At 37.6% G+C, this 23,884-nt stretch overlaps 1 protein-coding gene across 4 annotated transcripts in view; it reads right to left on the reverse strand.

Annotated features, from left to right (window-relative positions):
* The window catches only part of LOC119020583 (teneurin-3), a 274,733-nt gene that overhangs the window by 202,484 nt on the left and 48,365 nt on the right, over positions 1-23,884 (reverse strand). For all 4 annotated transcript variants that reach the window (XM_037100051.1, XM_037100045.1, XM_037100035.1 and 1 more), the window contains exons 3-6: positions 7,116-7,232; positions 6,327-6,447; positions 5,423-5,493; positions 2,979-3,266 (exon numbers count right to left, since the gene is read on the reverse strand). In XM_037100051.1, coding sequence (XP_036955946.1) covers positions 2,979-3,266; positions 5,423-5,493; positions 6,327-6,447; positions 7,116-7,212 — 577 coding nt within the window. In that variant the 5' untranslated portion in view covers positions 7,213-7,232. The remainder of the gene's footprint in view (positions 1-2,978; positions 3,267-5,422; positions 5,494-6,326; positions 6,448-7,115; positions 7,233-23,884) is intronic.

The raw sequence follows: 23,884 nt of genomic DNA on the forward strand, positions 1-23,884 counted from the left end.
CACCTGTGTCCGTTTACTTGTTGGCTGGTTGGTAAGTCTGTCAGCAGGGTTACAAAAAAACCCAAACCAAACCAAAACAAAACTAAACAAAAACTACCGAGCAGATTTCCAGGAAACTTGCTTCTGCACTGATTGATATTGAAGATCTAGAATAAAATAGATTATCAAGCAAGGTCTCAAAAACCCAACTCAGCATCATCTTCAACCTGGTGATTTAAATATAGACCATATGTGTCAAACTGATCCAGTAAAGGGCCATGTGGCTGCAGGATTTCATTCCAACCAAGCAAGAACACACCTGATTTGGATCAGGTGTGTTTGGATCAGGTGTGTTCTTGCTTGGTTGGAATGAAAACCTGCAGCCACATGGCCCTTTACTGGATCAGTTTGACACCACTGATATAGACCTTTGGTTGACTAGAAGTCTATTTTATCTACGTAGTCCTTGTTTTCCTACTATTGTGTACAGCCATGTGTGTTTTACCTCCTCAGAGGAGGTTATGTTTTCGCCTGTGTCCATTTGTATGTTTGTTGGTCTGTTTGTCAGCAGGATGGCACAAAAACTACAGTTCAGTCCATGACACTTAGATGGAGGATGGGACTAGGCCAGGGATGGGCCACTTTGATGGTACAAAGGGAAACAAAAATATATTCTGTGCTCAGTAAATATATTTGCATGTCTGCTTTTATCATTTTTATTGGCAATAATAACCTCTGCGCTGTCACAAACTCTTGCTGGCTGCACGGCTCATGCAGTTCATGCAGCTCACATTTGCTCTAAATCTCTCTCACATCTGTGCGCACAACTTCGCCTGCTAGTTGGTACAGCGTGCTGGCGGTTCTGTCCGCGCTAGTGTTCTTGTTGTATTCGCCTTTGTGCGTGGTGTTGTAGTGCCGACTCAAGTTAAATTCCTTCATGGCTGATTTTGTTTCCATGCACACTAAGCACATAGGTTTGACTTCGAATTCCATAAAAAGATAACCTGTTTCTTTTTTGGCTGCTCATGTTTCTCTTTGACCAGCGTCGTCTCAGATGAGGTTTGACAGGCAAAACCAGAGAGACTGCAGTTGCTTTAGCAACGAGCCTCTTGCATTTCGAGTGAGTGCCCTCTAACGGTGGACAGTATAATTTGAATTGGGATCTGGTTCAAATGGGGTCAAATAGGCTGCTTGATCACAATGCCTGTTAAACCAACAATTGATTGATATTTGTAAATTGACTCATGCATTGCGTGAGGACAAGGGCTGCATGTGGTCTGCGGGCCACCAGTTACCCATCCCTGGTCTAGGCCCATAATATACCCCATTAAATTTTGGTGCAGATCTGGATAAAATGACTGATCCAGGAATGTTTTCTCATTTTCATGAACATTTTCAAACGATCAGCTGGCCTGAAATCGAAAGACACTGTTGACTGGCCTGACAGAGGTTAATTCTAGTTTCAACCAAATCTTGCTTTATTTCTGTTGAGTTGAATGAACTGTGTCATTATGAGTCAGTTCAGTAGAGAGGAATGAACAAAACATGGCGGGTTAAATAATTGGTCATCTCAGCACTAGTGTGGACGCCACCCCCTACATGAGCCAATCACACATCTGCACAAATATGTCAGCAATCTGGTCAGATGTAAAATTAAAGTTTTGTCCAACCCTGACAACAGCGAGACACAGACCAGATTATGTTTCAGTACTTCACAAACTCTTGTCCAGTACATCTTGCTTCATCCATCAAATGTTTCCAGCTGTTTTTCTCTCATCAGGATTAATCACCATGCCAATAACGATCCAGGCCCACTACCATGAGACACAGACGTGTATTACCACTGATAAAACTGGTATCACAAATAACCAAGTGTATTTGCACCACTTCATCTCCACACCTACACACACTCTAGAAAATGAGAGCTAACACATACACACACACACACACAGCTGCAGTTTTAAGAGTCAATTAGCCTTTGAAAACTTGACGACTACTCACTTTTAGAGATGGGAAGTGTATCCTCCAGAGCACTGACATCAACAGCATAATGCCATTTAATAAAAACATCATCAAACTTAATATAGCAAATATCCAACTCAGCGCTTTATCTCACTGTTAATTATCACATCACATCTCTTAATGAAAACCCAATGTGTGTGAGAGTTTGTCTTGCATAATGAAAATACTGTGTATTTCTGTGTGTGTGTGTGTGTGTGTGTGTGTGTGTGTGTGTGTGTGTGTGTGTGTGTGTGTGTGTGTGTGCGTGTCCTTGCAAGTGTGTAAATCAAAAATCTCACACCTGTACTACAAACTTCAATGACGATAATGAATAGACCTCAATCACACACACACACATGCACACACACACACACACACACACATAGACAATGTATAGATAGGCACACAAAGAACTACATCACAAATGTATTTGCGAATATACATGTATATTGTATATGTGCTACTACATCATTGTATATTGTGAATACAGCTATATGATTAAAAGTACATACTGACCCTTAAACACATGTATAGCACCAAAAGGGGAAAAGAAAATCAACAAACAAATGGCTGCTCAGCTAAATTTCGATCATTAACTAATATAATTAGTAGGATATTCTTTGGGGTTTTGCTGCCCACCTGCCCCCAGCTACTGTACTAGCCTCCTTCTGCACTCCCAGTATCAGAAAGGATGCAGTCATGGGCAGATCTTGTGTAAATTTCAGTGTCAGAGGCTGACAGTTCTTTTCTTCAGCTGTTTCATTTAATTTACAGATTGAAAAGGTATGATTTGTCTGATGAAAGAAAGAAAAGGCGCAGCATGCTTTTGTCTTTGCTGAGACTTATAAAGACAGAGGGTAAAAAAATCTATTCATTCAGAAAATGCTCTACAGTTGTAATAAATACAAGTAGTTAAAATAACTATTGGATGATGTTTTGAGTAAAGAGAAGAAGAGATATCCAGAGAGAATAAAGGTTAAGTTAAAAATATGTCCTACCATTGTCGCTGTCTGACTTGTTCTCGTGCTCGGTGTCGGTAAGAGTCAGCACTGAGTTGGAGCGGCTGGACAGGCAGGAACTCCTCCCGGATGATTTACCCAAACCCCCTCGGCCCCACAGCCGCATGGCGCGTTCTGGTGACATCACAGCCTGACTATCTGTATCGAGGTCCTGGGCTGTTCCAACCGAGAATCCACGGTGGGGCAGCCCCATCTCAGAGCAGAAAGTCAGGCCACGTCGTGATGGCGGCTCACAGATTCCCAGCTGACGGAGACTGAAATGCTGACCTAAAACGGAACAAGGAGGACCATTTAAAATAATTTGGCGATTTAAAGATGTTATTATACATTCTAGTGACTATGTAAAAGTACATGTTCAAGTTCTAATTATTGCATACAAAAGCCACAAAGACTAGTGTTGTATTTCAATGTTTTATATCTGTAAATAAAAAAAAACCCTAAAATTTTAATTTCTTTTTTAAATATGACATATAAAGGCCAGTAGTCCAGTGACAACTTTCCCATGGTAAATGGAAACACAGTGATAACAGTCATTTTCAGCAAATAAGCAAATTTCAAATGAAATAACTTTCATATTTCCAATTGATTCTACTTTATCTAATGTACAAAAAAACATTTTCATTTATTTTAGATTTACTAATTGCTTGATAGTTATCTACATATAATACACACACGTGTGTTTATATATATATATATATAAATAACCCTATACACACATAAACAGATTTTTTGGGGCGAAAACACACCACCCTTCCCGCTGTTCACTAGTGTCATGAAAAAACTCTGGCTGATTAATGATAGTGTGTGATGGAGAGGCATCGCAGGTCCTTCCTTCCTTCCTGCTGCTGTGAGACTGTACATTTAGAAGTGGTCAATTTTTATTATTTATATTTGTGAAAAAAGTGTGCTGTTAATTTTGTACTAAATCATGTTTTTATGTATGTCTATTCTATTTCTTACCTATTTAATTATATGGTTTATTTTGGCTCTTGGTTTTGCCTTTTGAAATATTCTGTCTTTTGGCTGCTGGGACAAACAAAATAAAAAAATTCTGATTCTGACAAATACTTATCAATACCACATCCATTATTAATGATGAGAACTTAATCTAAGCAGACATTTTGTCTACAAAAATATGCAGTCATGGCCATTATTACTAGTCCCCTGGGTATGGAAGTGGAAGATCATATCGACTATATGATCAGAGAAAGAAGATGAAGTTTTACCATTTAAATGTGTAAACACATGAAATTAAATTAAATAAACCACAGAAACAACAATGACTATAACTGTTATATTTTTGTTTAGTAATATATGTTATTATAATATATATTATATTATATATATAACAATAATGCTGTGATATGATAGAACTGCCAAGTATCGACAATACAAATCTGCCCATAAAAAGATCTGCTTTTAAATGCCAGTAATGCATTTAAACAGGAAACATTTCACTTCAACAACATACAAAAATACTTTGTAAAGAGAGGTTCTGTTAATTTGATAAAAAACAAATAAAACAAACAAAAAAACTTCTTTAATATTTGAAAACATGAAAACTGGGGAAAAAAAAAAAATCAGGAATCGATTATATATTCAGAATTCTTTTTTCATTAAATTTAATCAGTCACCAAGAGTAACTCTTTCTGCAAATGGGCTGAAATCACACTGAAATAACAAGTGTGATAATCCTTTAAAATATAAATGAAAAGAAGACAAATACATTATCTGCAAAATCTCAGTATGTGCCTCTTCATCTTTAATCAGCAAATGAAAAGCTAGATTATTAAAGCTCTCAGTAATTAATGGCACAACAAGAGAGAACGAGTGCTGCCATTCAATTAAAAGTTATATTAATTTTAAATGAGCTCCAATTATGCTAGCAGTGAAAACGAATGCGATAAGACGATTGAGTAATTATGAATTTTTTCATTCCTCAAATATTGACGTTATGTTAATTGGACCTGGAAAACAATGAATCCACTCTGTGGTTCAGCAATCCTTTTAATTTAATGTCCGTCCCACCCCGCTTTTTTTTTTTTTTTTTTTTTAACCCTTTTCCCTATTTCATTATATTAAGACTTTGATGTTTCACGTAACATTGCTCATTATAGTCTTCATCAAACATACTTTATATTTAATATACCATTAACACCTATTTCAACCTTCCATCTGAGCTGCAACCACCCAGTCCCAAATAGCAAAATACCAAAACTACGTTTCTGATAAAACAAATTAGGATCAACATTACCACAGGGTTGATCAAGCATTTAAGAGTAGCTAATGTTAAATTTCATAAAGCTGATGGCAAAGTTTCCTACGGAGCACCTATTAAGTTCAAGTCTAGTTGCTTTAGTGTGCACAGATAACCAAGGAGAGAGGGCAAGTGTGTGTGTGTGTGTGTGTGTGTCAACACTCACCCTGTCTGTTGTAATCATCCTGTTCACGGTGAACCATTTCCTTGTGTCTATTGGTTGTCCCGTACAGTAACCTGTCAACAGGACAAAGTCATGGGCTGTGTTATGATAATAAAGGATGGTCCTTCAGAATACATCCAGTGAAACCCATTGTGTACCTTTGTTTCGTTGTTCGGTTGGGGTCACCAAACCAGTTAAAAGAGCAACTGGTGATCAGATTATGGTGTGTGTGGATGTCACAATACACAGACAAACAATGCCATTGATGGAGGGATGTTTCGTTCAACAGAGATCTATTCTAAATCTACACTGGTCAGTAAAAACCTTAAAATCCCTCACAGGTGAAGTAAATAAAATTGATCATATTGGTATAATGTAATGTTTGTCTGGAAAACTTGCATCTTGACGCTCATGTGGATGCATCTAGACACCCGTTACCCACACAAACACAGTTGCAGACCAAGTACATCCCCAATGCAACGGCCGAGTGTCCCTTCACACAATGACGTGTATCATTTGGTTGTCAGTTGCTATAACCTCTGGGAAATAGGAAGAAAGTAGGACTGAATTTATTATGAATAAAACTTTCCTCTGTGAACATTGGTACCTGAGTCATGCCAGAGATTTCTGTCAGCAGTGTTGTTTTTTTTTCCAGAAAAATCCTCTATATAATAACAACATTTAAAAAGTTATCTCTGAGCTCTCCTCCCGTTGCTACACCTGATGTGAATCCAGGTGTTTATTCCTCCGTCGGCATGCTCGGAGCAGCAGCTCTTCCCCTGACTCCAGCCGCCCCTCCCCATACACACCATAAATGTTTGTTTCAGTCTATTTCAGACACATCCATGAAACAGGTGTACTATATTCCAAAATGGAGTATCATAATGAGAGTAACCTCATTTCTAACCTGGTCTGGTCTTGGTGCTGGTCGAAAGCCTTGAGTGTTTCACTGGAGGAGTAGGACTTCTGAGTAGGGACCCGCAGTCCCTGGGAGCCAATAGCACAGTCTTCACTGTCCCCTGATGAACCTTGTACAGAATGATATACGCACATGACAAGAAACACACTGAGGCAAAAATCATGCAAACACACAGCTAAAGCCGTGGTGGGATTGTATTATTGATCTGGTCAACATATAATGTACATATGGCATTGAGAAGCCCTGAGTGGTTAAGTGATGCCATCCATGACAAGTTCACAGTACAATAAGTTCATCTGATGTAATTTCTTGCCCTGTGTGATTTTATGATCCTAAACTTATCCAAATTTCAATGAGAACACAGAGTTCAGTATGTTGGAGTGAAGCTAATAGGTAATATAGCCCTAACCCTAACCCTCCTTATAAGTTTCTTATTAATATCAATAAGACCATTTACACATTAAGTGTGAAAAAAACAAATGAAAAAAAGCCACTGATTGGCCATTTATCAGATTACATGTAACTTTAACTGAAGCCACACAAGGCTTTGTAGCACTTTTTTTTTTTTTTTTTTTTTTTTTTAAATTATTACTCTCGTATCACTCCCGGAGACCTATAAAAAGACCTCTAGAACATTTGTGGTGTTAGCCTTTAAGGCCAGCAATGGATCTCCTTCTGCAAACAGGATGACTCACTGACTGACTGACTCAACAAATGAATGAAGAAGGAAATTAACAAGCAAGCGAATAAATGAATAAATTGACTGAGCTGTCTTACCGGTGTATGGACCCTCCTTGTCCTTGCGGCTCTTGGAGAGTGAGCAGTAGGGACGTCGCTCTTTCACTTCCATAATGCCTCTGCTGGTGGTAAACATACAGGCATGCTGCTGTACAGCTGTATAGACAGAAGGACAGACAGGGAGAGAAAGAAAGATGGATAGAAGATGAAAATGCGGAGAGAGTCATGCAGAGATAGTGACAGATTGTTAGACCTGTAAACATGCACAGAAAGAAAAGGGTTGTGAAAGTCAATGACCAGGCCTCATCCAAATCCATCTTTTTATTTTTATTTGCGTGAATGCTTTTCTGTTAATGAGGTATCTTTGCAACTCTGTCAGTCTTACTTTCCTTCTCAATTTAGTTGCTCCGGTTTTAAATATATGGGCATTAATAGGACACGCTCTCTCTCTAATAATCTAATTTTACCCAGCTTATCTCAAAAATAAGTTAAATAATATGTCCGTGTTGGAGCAACAAGGCAAAAATGTACATTTTGTCTTGCCTTCTTTCTCTGTTTCAGTCTATTCCCTTGCCGACGTATTTGTTTATATCCATATATTATTATGGTTGGATAATATGTTCTTTTATATGGGTGCAAAGGTCCTTAAAACGTTGCTACAACAATGCAAACTTAGTGGTGTCCTTCTATTCCCTAATGATAAATTGTATTATTGGGCTGCACTCATCCAAAAACGTTGTTACTGAGTTGGTTCCTCTGAAATTTCTTGTTGTAAACTTGATTCATCTTCTTGTATTGCATCCTCTCTACCTGCTTGCCCATAAAACTCTGTCAGTACACTGACAATCCAGTGGTACTGAACAACTTAACATCTACTGTCAGTTCAGATGGTTTGTATTCAGATAGTTTGGCATGATAAAGGTATTAAATAATTGAAAGAATTATTTGTAGGTTGTGTTTTAGATAATCTATCCAACTTGTCATTATTCTATGGTCTACCTGCAGCACATTTGTTTAGTTATTGTCAAATTCATAACTTCCAAGATATTCCTGAATTTTCCTTTTTTACCCCCCCAATTCATTCTCTTTGTCTTTGTTTTTTCTTTGTCTAAACCTACATGGTTTTTGGCTGAGTTTCATCAACATTATGTCTAATGTTCTTGTAGTAGCTTTACATACCTTGCCCACCAATGGCTATATTTGGGTTCCCTAATATTTCAGATCCATTAAGGTCTTTACAAAAAGACATTACAGCTTCAGCGTCTTCACTAGCCATTTACCATGTACCATTTTACTCCACTGGAAATCTGTTGGGTCCCCCTCTATTTCTCAATGACTTAAAGAAACTATTTTCTTTATAAAACTGGAAAACACCAAATACATTCTAATAGGATCAAATGAGAAGTTCTTACATAAATGGCAAACTTCTATCTCTTATTTTACAGAACTCTGGGTGTTTCCCAATTGAATACTTTTTCTGCTATTTTTCACCACAGTTTACATGTAACAATTCAGCTGTGTATTGGTTGCTTTGAGCTGGGATGGGGTGGGTGCAGGTGTGGGTGTGTGTGTGTGTGAGTACACATATGTTCATTAATATTAATTAATTCCTCAACATTCCACCATAAAAAAAAAAAAAATAGTGTTTTTATTTCTTGTCTAGCAGTCAACATTTTGTTTGTTTAATTTCAGTTGCCATTTTACAACACATTGTTGTACAATAAAAAAAAAAGATGGTTTTCAGACAGAGGAGTAAAAGAAAGTTAGAGTTGGATTTTTGTGACCACAAATAAATCCAAAGGTTTTCATAGCAAACGAGCTTGGCACGTAGACAAGAGTGAAAGATAACATATTGGAAACTGTGTACGCTTTGTTCAAAACAGTTAGCGATATTATTGTTGAAGTTGAGGTAAAAAAAAAAGAAAAAAAACAGAAAACTGGGCATGTGTGAGGAGACATAGTTTGCAAGAGGACACGCAAATAGAGGTTGATCATGGCTGAGAGAGAGAGGGAGACAGTAGTGGTCAGACAGCTTGATAAGCCATCAACTTAATCTGAGATACTGAGCCTTAAATCCCCTACCTTCTGGACCTCCATGCATGCATGCATGCGTGTGTAATCAATGTGTATGTTTGTTTGTGTGGTTGTGGCCTAATGGACTTTGCTGTCTGGACTACTTGGTTTGTGCATACTCTTCTATTCTCTTCATCAGAATTAATCTTATTTTGTGTAATCTATAATCTATTTTAATGACATAAGGACAAGAGGGACTAAAGCTGTTCTGGAGCACAAGTATTCATTTACTATACCTGCTTATTTCTATTCAGAACAATGTGTCTTTGCTAGCATGCATGGACCCTAGACATCAAGGTGTCCACCTAACTAGACCTGCCAGACCTTAGATTGAAGGGCAACCATCATGGAGAAAACACACACAAACAGAACAAGGAGATGCAAAGCATGAAGAAATGTTAAGCATGGATGCTACTGATCGGATCTGCATTGTGCTTGATAATCATTGTGTGCTGTACCAAGGAATGTGTTGGTGTCAGGCCCCGAATGATTAAGAGGAACAGAAGCTGCTGCAGATACTTCTCTCAAACATAACTTACAGAAGGTTGGGAGGCCATCTCTCTCAAAATGTGTTTGACTGATGCTCTGCCAATCTTTTCTAAAATCTCAGTGGCCGCTAACACATCACTTGCATCACAAAAATCTGTTTCACAGATTAGAGTGCATACTGACTTCTGTGATGCCAATTCCTGTACAAAGGAAATAGCTCATTTACATATAAATATAGCACATTATGTTGGTGCACATCTTCGATACCTACGATATTAAATAAAACATGCATAACCAGAAATCTAGTGAAATCTAACAAACAGTTCCGGGCACTGTGCAAAGATCATTGTCAATAGGCTTAAAGAAGGGCTGAATTTGCATTGTGTTAAAAATTACCGTTTGAAGTCTGAACTTCTATGTTCTGACAACAAAACACAGTTAATTTCTGTGAATTTAAGCAATATGTTTATTGCATTCAAATGTTCTGGACTGACTGAGGTCTGGTGAAAATTACATTAATTCGTTCAGTTATAAATGGTGGCTGTTCACGTGATGTGGGAAAACAGAAAAAAAATACTTCAGACATCTATTTCATAAGACAGGTACATAGTAGAAGGACAAGTAGATCAGAAGGCCTAACTTGCAAAAATAAATGTATTTGCAACATGAATGATCACTCTATTGTACTTATCAAATAAGTCTGCAATACCAATGACATCAGTAAACTGACACAGCAATTTTAATTTGAAATTTGATAATTATATATTACCCCAAGCATATTTTTCTGCAATATAATCTAAAAATATTGTTTTCATACAGCACATATTGGATATCATATTTGCCAATATACCTGTGATGATATCAGCCAACTCATACCTGGTCAGGCTCTACTGCATAGGTAGCATTGGAAACTGTGGACACTTTGTTTATTTGCCAAAACGAATACAAACCAAAGAAATCCACAAGAACATTACATAAAGCTGTCCAGGGATGACCATTATGGACACCACATGCTTACCTCTGTGCCTGTGACTGACTGAGACTCTGATTGTGTCATTGAGGTTAATTATGAGTAACTCGGTATGTTTCTGAATACACACTGTGTACACAAACGTGCTGGAGCTTCATGGAGTGATTTTTTTGCAGCTTACCACAGAAGAACGATATGCTGCCACTGCTTCTGTTAATCACTTTGGTATTAATTTTATGTTCAGAGAATGGCTTGCTTCAAGGGCTCCCTCTAATACATGCTCATTGACATCCCTCCCTCTTCTTTTTTTTTTCAGTCACCCCTATCTCTCTCTATCTTTTATTCATCTCTCACCTCGCATCGTCATACACATCATGAATGACAATTAGAAAATTGTGAAGTCACAAACGTAGAGAAAGATTTCTTTCAACAGTGTCTCTCATTTTTCTCCATGCACCAATTCTGTAATGAATGGACAGAAAATACAAATATAATATAATATTATATATATATATATATATATATATATATATATATATATATATATATATATATATATATATATATATATATATATATATATATATATATATATATATATATATATATATATATATATATATATATATGCCCCTAACCTTGCCCCTAACTGGGGTTTTTACCTTGAAAACAAGAGCTCAGCTGTATATTGGCCTCAGCTGACCTGAGCTGAACAAAGCAAGACATTTAAAAACAGGTGCAAAGCGACTTGCTGATATCCCCAAGGATGAGTTCAATCACTTCCAACAGGTGAAGCAGCTGCTGTGTGCTTCTGTCACTTGTTGAAAATAAAACAACTCAGACAAGTGCTGACAAATATTTTATCAACTTGTGATTAAATAAGTAGTTTTTCTAATGAATGGACGTTGCAATTTGTGAACAATATGTAGATCCTATTTTGCTGTAGCCTGCACATAACAGCTGTCTCTGCTCTACCAAAACCACAATTCCACCTGAAACAAACAAGCCGCTGCCTCTTTGTCTCAATCTTCATTGTTCTCTTTCGGCTTAGCACATAACGTGTGTAATGCTCTCTGCTGACAGTGTGTGACAGGGTTACAGTGTGTATATCCTACAGGTTTCTGTCTACTGCTTTAGCTTTCGGGGACAGAATGGTCATTTCTTTCACCAATGGGTGAAGGCTGTAAAGACTTGTTAATCTCAGCTAATCAAGCTTTAAAATCTACACATTTACAACATAAACAACTACCTCGTATTATAGTTGGTAACTGGTGAAGAAACACATTTTTCTGGATAACAGTCACAGGATAAAATATACCTGAGTTGAGGTTCAATAGCATATTATCAAATCCAAATCAGACGTCTATCCATGGATCCAGTCTGAATTCTTTTAAATTCCTTTAGATTTATTTGGGTTTAGCATTCATTATTTGTTAGAAAACACAAAACAGTAACAAGAACAGTTCTGCTGATTTCTGTAATCACCTTCTGCTGAGATAACGGAAACACCAATTTTATTTAAGCAACCAAATCACCAATCACAAATTAAGCTACATCCCGAAAATGGAGTGAGAACCATAGGATATGAAAAGCTGATTAAATATGGGGCTGGGCAATTTGGATCATCTTTATTCATATCATGATATGAGACTATATATGACATTCATGAGATGTCCTGGTTTTAAAGGCTGCATTAAAGTTGTGTCCATTTCTGAACTTACCAGATTGGTGTACTTGTTCTGCTCTTTGTTAAAGTATAACTAGTCATCCCTACAATATTGTCACAATATCAAAATAGAGCCTATTTGGTCAAACATATTATGATGTTTGATTTTGTCACCCCGCATCAATTAAGTGATTTTGAGATTTTGAGAAATTTGAGGTATATATTGTGTATCATGATATGTCCAAAAGATATTGTGACATTATTTTCAGGTCATCTTGCTCAGCTCTAGGTGTAACCAACATTATTTTTTCATAAGCGTCTGTAAGCTACAAGTCAAACTTGAGTCAAACTATGCTGACAAGCTTAGACAAGAGACCTTGCAATGGTTTCCACACCTCCACAGCTTGTTATACAGTGCCTATAAAAAAATATTCCCCCACTTGGATGTGTTCCCCTTTTATTGCTTAAATAAATGGAATCGTGGTTAATATAATTTGGCTTCTTTGAGAAATAATTTACGAAAATAAACTCTTTAATGACAAAGTGAAAAAATATTTCTACAAAGCAATGCCAAATAATTATTACATTTTGAAACTGAAATAAGTGATTGCGTGAATATGCACCCGCTTTAAAATTACTGACCTAATTCAACTGGGGTCCAGCCAATTGGTGCTAGTAATCTCACATTAGCAAAATGGAAAAGTGTCTGAAGGTCCAATCACTGGTTAATCAGTATGTCTGGCTGCAATTACACTGTGAAGACAAAAGAAAAATCCAAGCAATTATGAGAAAAAGTTATTGGAAAGTATACTGTAAGTCAGGGGATGGCTATAGAAACATTTACAAGTCACTGAACTGAATATGACACGAGAAAATCTGCCCAGAGTTGGCCGTCCTCACAAACTGAGTGACATGGATGTGCAACATGGATACTAGTGAGGGTGGCCACTGTAGGAAACCTTATTAATGTGTTCATGCCTCTTCTTTGAACTATAAATGATGGCCTTTTTTTCTCCCTTTTTTAAAACCTCTGACCCCTGTGGCGCCCTTGTGTAAGGAGGTGCCAGTCTCCACTATCTCCATTTGGCCACAATAATTGTATTTTTTTTTGTAATAAAGGATTCATTTCTGACGCTTCACAGACATTATTTCCTCTATCGCACCCATCTGGAGGGGACCATTAAGTCTTAGAAATCACTGCATTTACAACAGTCTGCAGGAGACACCGACACCTTTCCTTTAAGGGTCAAGTTAGGTTCAATTGATAACAATTGAATTCACGGATGCAAAACAGGTTGAGGAACTTTCCTTTTAAAATGACGTGTTATAATTGAATGTCCGTTGGTGTATGTAAATGAGACTCAAAACTGAAAATCATTTTACCCAGTCCACGTCTCCTCCTTTGCAATTCCCTCATCTCTCTTTTTTGGTTAACACACATGTACCCAGTGAGTGAGCTTCTCCCCGCTTAAACTCCTCTCATCCTCACCTGGATCAAACAACACTTATTTAAAACCCAACTCCCTTACACTCCTTATGAGGAGCCTTCTTCCCTCTTCCAGATTTTAACAAAGTTAAAGTAGCCATTAGGCCAGAACCTAATCATCTGGAAAATTACCTGTTTTTACCCAGGAAGGAAAGTTAATAAAATTGATCTCAAATTCGTCTCTCCTGTGACAAAAAATGACTGAGATAAGTTAAATGTGTGAAAATGTCTTGTATCACATGGAGCCACAGTGCTCCCCAGTGATGAGCCCTGGTAAGATTTGGACAAGTTTGAAAATACTTTTTCTAGTGCATTTATGCATGTTACCTGTCAACGCTTAAAGTATTCCCTGTTATAAAAAGTATTAGGCTGGAACAAAAAAAAACATGCTTATTATTTCTACTGTATAAACAAATGTGTCTAAGTGTTTAACCAAGTGTTACTTTTTAAATGTTAATGATTTATTGATTCATGTGATTTGTTTTTTTAAGACCGTCCAAATTAAGCCATGGTAACATTCTGGAAACGGTGAAACAATTTAAAACATTAAATGTTAGTTTAGTTTAGTTAGCTTCTGTGACTTCTCAGACTTAATATTTACTCTGAGGCAAAAAAAAAAAAAAAAAAACTGTCCTGGCCTGCCCCCTTGAGTCTTAACTGCTATCAGAGTTGACGAAACAGAGGGACATTGCTCTCTGAGCTATTTTCTTACCTCTCAACAACTTCATTATAACTTCGTGCACTCTTTTATACTTCTTGAAACTCTTCACTTTAAGCTTTAAGCTCCTTACTTCATTTTTACACCTTAAGCACCGGCTCTTTTATACTTCACGTTGACCTCACTCTCGAGAAGTGTTGCTCAGACATAATTTTTGTAACTTTTATTTTTTTTCACCTTCAACTTTTGTTGCGTTTCTTCCAGAATGAACTTCTGTTTTAATTAGTTTCATGAAGTTAAGTATTGTGACCTGACTAAAGTGAACTTTAATTTGAAATTCTCTCGTTTTAAATTTTAAAGGATATCTCGATCAGCCGATGGAGCATCCTCCCGTTATTCTAGCGTTACATTAGTATATCAGTCAGAGCCTACGAACCACCACTCATAAGCGATGGATCATGACCATCAACTTCATCAAGACCATCAGCATTAACTTATAAGACATTATGGTGATCAGCTGTTTAGGGAACCGTGTGAGCGGATTGCAACAAAAAACAAACAAACAAAAAAAAAAACCTCTTTTGCCAGGTCGTACCAGCTCTGCTTTTGCTAGGGAGCCCCCAAGAAACTAGAGCGTGCCAACCACTGGGTACTGAATCAAAGCTGCAAGCATGCAGTTGAGTGAATTCCAAGGCCACTGGAGGACAACCCCCACTGCCTGCTGACTCTCCAAACCAGCGCTTCAAATGAGTAGGCCTATCCATTCTTTCATCATGCTGGATTCACACTCATGAAATATGGGTTGGTATCTTTTGAATCTGAGTTAATGACTTTGATTTTAGGGGAAATTTGGTTAGGGCTCTGTTAGCATAACATTATTCTTGTAATATTTAACTGCCTTCACCCTGCCCACAGTTTCACCATCAGCAACATTTCATTCATAAACTCATTACATTAAGGCAGGAACACACCGGCCCAACCGTTGGATGTCTGAAGCGTTTGGAGAGACTCGGACGAGGTCGGGAACAAATATGTTCAGTGTGTTCAGCTGCTTTGGAAGCTTTCAGAGCTGCTCGCACGTTGCTACTTTTCTGCTTAACGGGTCAGACAAGAGGCAACAGAGTTGTCAGAGAGAGGTCAGATAAGGCAGTTGGACGTCTGGGTGGTGTGTGGGAGCCTTTTACCTGTAAATTTTGTCATTTGTTGAATTTGCCATTTAATTTAATTATTCTGAACTATTTAGCCAAATAAATATATTTAACTGTATGCCGCTGTCTGTGGGGGATTGTTTTAATGTGGAGAACCAATGGTAACTGTGTATAGAAGTCACTACTTCAGAAATGAGATTGAATAAATTTAATACATTTAATTGAAATTGATTAGAATTTATCGATAATGATTCAAGCTAACCTTGCCTATTCAAATTTGAAATAATATTAGTCGAAGGGATAAAAAAAATAGGGATGTTCATGCCTGATAGAGACAACCTGACAAAGCCTGAGCATTTTTGCAAAGAATGGAGTAAAATTGCACCATTTATTATACGTTCTATCTTATATATTTTTAATTAATTGATATTACTTTGTAGAAATCTGTTTTCACTTTGCCATTGCAGTTGATTTTTTGTAAATTCATGTCAAAAATCCAAATTACATTGACCATTATTCCATTTATAAAAGCAATAAAAGGGGAAAACATCCAAGCGGTGAATACTTTTTATAGGCACTGTAGCAGACAGGTTGAGAAGCAAAAGTGGAGATGAATCCACTTTTTAATCCCAAAAGTTTATAAAACAAACTCCGTGTCCTGCTCGACCCTGGGTGGTTATTCCTCCTGAAGCTCCAGGCTCTGCCCACAGCGCTTTCCTCCAGAGCTTGCCAGTTTGAGCGGCTGTCAGTGGATTAACACTAACAGGGTCACTCGTTCATCCATGAGACCAGCTTTCACCCTCCACTCCTTTCTGTCAATATGTACATGAGAGAGGCACCAACCCCACAAACATAGCTGAGAGGTCAAGATCACTGACTGATCAGATTACTGAGGTGAAGCCTCAGCTATGGCAGCTCCTGGCTTGCTGTCACTTAAGCAGCCACACCGTATGGATAACTTAAAGCAGTATCAGTACTGAGTTCTATAACAGAAAAAAAAATGCACTCAACTACACACCTGTAAAGTTTAATAACTGTATCTTGTGATTTTGATGCTATGAGCAGACAAAGATATATAAAAGTACACAAAACTGCTTCCGTGGTAGTTCCTGCTACAGTCGGTGTTGCCAAGACCACATTTCTTCATAATGACACACACACACGCACACACTCACAATGTAAAAACATTACCAGCCGACACTGCCCCCTCTGATAATATGGATATGAAATGAATAAAATTTGAGAGGAACATAATGCAGTCACCCTGATGCTGTACTCCAACTCTCAAAGGCTTTACGTTTTTGTTTGGCGATATGTGCAATGAGAGACTGCTGAGCAGCAAAGTTTGCTGACAGTGCTTGGATGCAGAAACATGACTGACAGTGAATGTGTACTTGACAGCCACAACTTAGCTGTCAGTCGACTAATACATTTGCACATTTGTTGTCAAGTTGTCTATTGACACAAGTGCAAAATCAAACACAACAGTAAAAGAACAGTGCAGTTTTAGGCTGCATGAAACAAGACCAAGGGGAGATTTGGGGAACAGTGGGAATATATACATACAGGTAAATTGGAAAGAGAGATGAGAAAAGTAAGGATTCAAAAGAGAAGGGATGGAGGGTGATGGAGGGGAGACAAAGGAAATTAGAATGATGAGGGGCTACAGTAAAGGAAATATAGGACAGAGAGAGACCAATAAAGAGTGATGAAGAGCAAGAATATCACGTCAAACCACAGACCAGAGCAGCAGTAAGAAGATGGTTTCCTTTCCAATTGATGAAATGTATGTTAATTTCAAATTTAATGCGAGCCAGACAAATGCATGTCTTTTTTTTATTTATTTTTTTTTTAATTAAAAATTAAAGAAAAAATCGTTTGACACATAAAACTCAAGGAAACAAGTGAGTGATATTTTCAGTCTGCGGAGATGAGGGTGGAGATGAAAAGAGAACAGATGAGAGGGAACACAGAAGTACAGAAAGGGAGCAGGGACGGAAAGGAAGGAAAGACGAGACAAAGCCACCATCCATTTGCTGTTGTTTTTCGTTAATAAATGAATTAGCAGAGCTTGATCAGGTGCTTCATCAATAATGACATTGTTAATTAAAAACACTGTGCTTCAGTGAACAATGAAGGAAAGCTAATAGGGATTAAAGAGCCAGTTCAGGATTCCTCTTTATTCCAGTACATCAATTAACCTTTAACTGTTTGTCAATTGAAGACTCCACTGCTTTTGATTATTTACTTGTCATTTTTTATCTGAATATCTAAATATGTTTTTCAAGTGATAAAACATAGTCTAAATACCATAGAACAGATTCATACAATCCTGCAAAATAATTTCAAAGACACAACAGTTGGGGATATTTTGTGTGTTGCTATCAATTGTGTTTAGACTGTATGAATTAAGATAATATGGTGTTGCAGTTATCTTGACAGATATTCTGATTGCAATTTGATTCCTGATAAGTGGGCTTTTTACAAAACTACACAAATTTGTTATTGTGTGACATTTGTTGGGGTTTGTACCAAAATGAAGACATATTCTTACATTTGGACAACGGGATTTGTGGATCATGGCATCTCTACAGCATCACAGTAATTTGTTATAATGCTATTTTGTTACAAATTTATAAGAGTCCAGCGTGAAACCAGAAGTCCATGCTGAGTTCATAGTGAGGTAAGGTCATGGATATAAGGCAACAGAGGTGACTTCTGTAACGTGGGTACATTTGTAATCAAAGTAACTGAAGCAGCATAGTGATTTTCAGCCAAACAAACTGTGACTGTACAACAAAGGTATTGCACATCTGTCACAGGTATGCTGCAACAGTTACATTGTTTTGGGAACAATGATATATGTTGCTTATAACATTTGACTGATTCAAACACTATGAGGATGAGGATGTGTTGTGCCATTTGGCAATATTGATAATATTTCAATTAAGGGTGTAGCTGTAGTATGAATATACAACACTTGCGCATTATGTTGTTTTTAGAATGAAGACTTTGATTTTCACTGAGGCCAATACTACATTTCAGAGCACAATGTCTCACAGACATTTTCACCCATTAATTAACATTATCAAAGGAATCTGAGCCGGTATGCCTTCATGATTTTATATGGAATTTTACACACCATACCATTATTTGTGTGTGTATGGTTTCTTGTTTTATGCTAGCCTGACACAAATCTATGTCAATATGTGAAATTGGTCTCAAATTCACTTCCAGATTCAATAAGAAAATTGATTCAAACGCTTCGAAAGAAACATGTGGAACATCAATAAAAATCTTTACACAAAGATACATATGGAGCATTAACTGACTAAAATATAAAAAAGTGAACATGGGCAGGGTAGAGTCCAGGTACAATATTTCATGAAAAAATATGTATGTAAAAAAATATTGATTATAGTGTGACACACCATATCCAAAAGCATTTTAATTTCTCAATGAAATGCTTTTGGGGGTGGGGTTTGGGTAGTTACTCACATATACTTTAAGTTGTCTTTCCCTCCCACACACATACACATTCTGGTCTCTTGCTGCAGACACTGGCTTATCCTGCACATCGTCAAATAATATACACCATCATATCACACAGTTCCCTCTCCTGCTCTCTCTGTCTGTCTATCGCACACACACACACACACACACACACACAGACACACGCACAGGCATACGCAAACACACACAGACGTAGATCCATTCATTCTAATTTACAACACTTCATAGGCAGCTGCTGTGTTGACGCAATTGACATCAGTGGAACACGGGGCTGTTCTGTTCTCACATAACAGTTCTTGTATTAGAATACTGCTTGTCACGGCCATCTCCTCCTGATGTTTTATCAAGTTAATGAAACACCTCTTTTGACTGCAACAGCTGGTAAATGTCAATTAAGTCTGTGCTGTTCTATGGTAGAGTCAATACTCTCGAGTCTACAGTCTAAAAGACAGGTGAATGGCTTGGTTACAAAGACGGCAGTGATGAACCCATTTGTTACACCATTCCCACACGCTTATGATTAAACGTTCACGGTCATATTTTCAAATTTCAACCCAAAGACGTGAGCTTGCAACCTAAAGACAAGCATGTTTTTAACTTATCTATGATTTTGTAGAAATTAATAATACACATAATTCTGGTGATTTTTTTTTTTTCATATCACAAGCTCAACGTGCCCGATTTGCTCAACACATGGCCTATCATGGGTGAAACTTTGTTTAAGAGTTGGTGTAACGAGTTCCTCTAAAGCCTTGTCCACATTCAAAACATCCTTTTATCCTTTTATATAGCAAATGGCTTCAGAAAGTAGATCGATTCTCAGTCCCTCCCAGAACATTATGGCTACTGCAGTCAACCAGTGGCAGGTGTACCAGACCTTCATCATACGCTCGCAGTTTGATTGGGTTTGGGTAAGGAAACCACTCAGTTAGGTTTAGAAAACCATTGTGGTTTGGGTTAAAATCGCTGAGCAAGAAACATGATTACAGGTCACACTAAGTTGCTTTCACTGTCACTCTATACTGTTGTTTTTGTGATCAAGACTGGCTGCCCAGTCTGAGCACTGTGGCTGAAACATTAGTAGCTGTGAGTGGTAGAAGTCGTATAAAAGTCGACCCACTTTGACAGGATCGATGCAGAAATGTGACCACCCTCTCCCACATCACATGAACAGAGCACAGCATTAAAGAAAGTCAAATACAGACCAGCTTGTGCAGATTGCAATCAAACATTATGTTACATTATTATGTAACAGAAGCTATGATCTTTGAAAACTGGACAGAGATGGGTGCTAAAATAAAAAAACCTGCACACTGTATTAGCTTACAGACTGTAGCCTACCTCAGGTTTTCTGTTCATCTGTCCCAGCTCTTCTTGTATCATCAGAAACATCATGTCAAATTGAAATGCTTATCTGAACTAATCTACCCATTCCTTTTTCTTATTGTTCTATCATCCATCAGTTCCTTGCCCCTTCTGCTCAATTTCATCCTCACGTTTTGCTTCTTTTAAGTCTGCTGTTTGTCAAATTCCTCTCGCTCATTCTTTCTGTCACTCCTTCCTGACCATGTAGCTCTCTGTCTCCTATCTGTATTTTCATTTACCTCTCTCTTTCTGTCCAGCTTTATCTGACCTGAGTTCACAAGTGCAAATCTGCAGTGATAATCCCTCCCTCCCTCTCTCTCTCCATTTTCTACCTTTCCCATCTTCCTCCACCTAATCTCTCTCCCGACTCTCAGATTAAAAAAGAGAGGGGGATGAGAAAAAGAAAGGCAGTTGCAGAGTTGTCCGTGAGAGAACTAACAGACGCACATACAAGCACACACTGAGATTAATGTGAGTAAATTGCCAGAGAAATAAGTAAGATGAACAAGCAAGCACAGAAGACCAGGACGTAACTAAATATAGAAGAAGCGAGACAACTAAAAATGTAAAAAGAAAGTCTCAACTGTAGGAGAGGTGTGAAAAGTGACTTCTGTCCTTTGCTACAGAAGCAACACTAATCCATGTAGGGGGGGTCAGGGTGAAAACAGGGCCAGCCAGACGCAACGCCACTGGAAGAAGTTGGTGGTTCAGTTCAGTTCAAGGACAAACTAACACAGCTGGACATACGCAGGCTTTTCCACATATTGATCACTGTTGGCCAGAGTGTCCAGGTCAATTATAGGTTATCTGCAGGCTTTTAAAGTTCACATATAAGACTTTTTGTGTTGCTACTGTACTGTACTGTACTACTGAAATGAAAATGTAACAGAGTTATACGTGTGTCTATCTAGCTACCTATCTATATATATCTATATATATCTATCTCTCTCTCTCTCTCTCTCTCTCTCTCTCTCTCTCTCTCTCTCTCTATATATATATATATATATATATATATATATATAAAAATATATAATATATAGATATATATATATATATATATATATATATATATATATATAAATACAGTACATGTATATGTATGCCAAAGTGCAAACAAAGCAGGCAGTGGCATTGTCCCCTGATATCATCCACAGGTAACAGTGGAACAGAAAACTATTAACAAACAACCCCACTAATGGAGGTGGCAAAGCTGGTGAAGAGGGAGAGAAAGGCATTCACTTGATGGAAAGCGTTTCACAGTCTACCCTCCTGCTGTATGTGTTTCCTCTCACCACAGCGACTTGAGAAGGTTCAAATGTCTTCTTTCAACTAGATCAGTGAATGACAACAAAATCCGCAGACTCATTAATACAACTGGACAGCACTGATATCAGGGTTTCTAGCTCAAATTGGGATTGGCTAGCAGTAGTCATGTTGCTAACGCTGTGTTTGCTACATCTGAACCAACAGTAATACCAGAGGGAAATACAACTATTTCCTCTTTAACTACTGTTCAAGTCACAAGTTAGAAAACATTATGTTGTTTAACAACTATTTTTTTTAATGTACATCAATTTAGCAGTTCTGGATCAGCATTGTGATTTTTTCCTTTTCTTTTCTATATAATATCAATGTGTATGTTGCACATATTTGCTAAGTAATGATTTTGTTATTTCAAACATATCTTCTGATTAACTGTCTTTAGTGGACAGTAGAAATTAGAAAGCCAATACAGAGATGTCTATTGTTTCAACTGGTATTGCAAATAATGTCAAAGCAGTTACTGGGCTATGCTGGCCTATTTATGCATAATGTGTAAGCACAAATTGTATTTCCATCCACCTGTTGTCATGTACATGTCCAATACTCTGACCCAAGGAAAAGATGAAATATGGAAGCAGATGAAAACATCAGATCAGTGTGGAGAGATGAGACTGTAACCTGATTGTTATATGTAACCATCAGAAGCCATATCTTCATTATTCATTCCACATGGTTTTACAACTTTGAGTTTTGAATAGTTCGTTTCATGCATATGGATATGCACCTTAATTTGAATTTACCACTGATTTTCTTGTAATTTGATTAAAACTTGGTTTACATTTGAATGGAAACTTGACTTAAGATGGATCAATTCTGTAAGAAGAAAATCTGCAAATTTTGGTTTATTTGATCGTCTGTACAAAATGCAAATAACCCTAACAATGACAATGGCAGAATGAAGACAACCATTCTGGTCCAGCTGTACTTCAGTTATTCAGATAGTTTTTCATAAAAAAAGCTTTGAAGGGCAGTACTTCCCACAAGCATCCGTGCTAATCGCTGAAACCCATGCTGGCTGTTGGATAAAGTACCTAGCACATGAACAGATACCCTAAGCACTTGGAGTGAGGGACTAAGGGAGGGGTAAAGGTCTGATGTAGGCGGGAAGGGGGGAAGGTCAACTCTAGTTAACAATGAGTCCATTGATTTCAAGTTCCCAGCCTCTTCTAAATCCTTCACTCCCTTCGCTCTCCCCTATCTTCCATTTCTCCTTTACCCACTCATCTCAACATTCTTCCCTTTTCCTCCACCTCGTTCTGCCCCTCTCCTAAAGGTCTTGAAAGCTTTAGGCCCAGATACTTCTGATAATATGAAAGAGATGTTCTTGTTGTACATATATTTAGTTTAGAGTGAAATTTCTCGATCAATTTCACTCTTCCATTCACCTTATCTTTTTGTTCCCTTGTTTTTGCCTGTTATCAAACCACCTCACCCTTCCTGTTCAGGTAACAGCTTTCAGCGAACCACGACACAAAGGAACAGTTGTTCATTGTGTGCATGCCTTTCTGTGTCAGTGTGTCTCAACGCGTCAAGAGATAATTTAGTGGCATGCATGTCAGTCTATATCCTGCTAACACAGCTTTTATGTACGAACATCTATGATGGGAGGGGCATCTGTCATGAACACGGTCAGATTGCAACCAAAGAAAAAAAAATAGGGATAACATTATCAGCACAGGAGGGAGTGAACAGAGGAGTGAAATGGAAGATGAGGAAAAGGTTTAGGCTGCACTCCTATCAATTCTGAGACGATATGAACGAATAACACTTAATCCCGCTGTAAAAAGAAACAAAAAAAAAACCAAAACCCTCTTTCACACACGTACACATCAGTATTACTGTACATGTACAGAGGCCAGGTAGCTTTGTTATTATAGCAAACTTCACATGGGACAAGAAAATAATTAGAATGACATTTAAAAAAACAATACACACTAATATCAGACAAACATCAATTAAGATATAACTTTCTTTTTTAAATTTGAAATGTATAAAATTACATGAGAAAACAAAACAAACCAACAAAAAAACAGAAAAAAAGTTGCACCAAACGCAACAAGGAGTTAAAATTTCAGAAGAGAAAACAAGGAGCTCAGAATTTACATGGTCCAATACTA

This window comes from Acanthopagrus latus, chromosome 1 (assembly GCF_904848185.1).
Source record: "Acanthopagrus latus isolate v.2019 chromosome 1, fAcaLat1.1, whole genome shotgun sequence".
In the NCBI taxonomy this organism is placed as follows: domain Eukaryota; kingdom Metazoa; phylum Chordata; class Actinopteri; order Spariformes; family Sparidae; genus Acanthopagrus; species Acanthopagrus latus.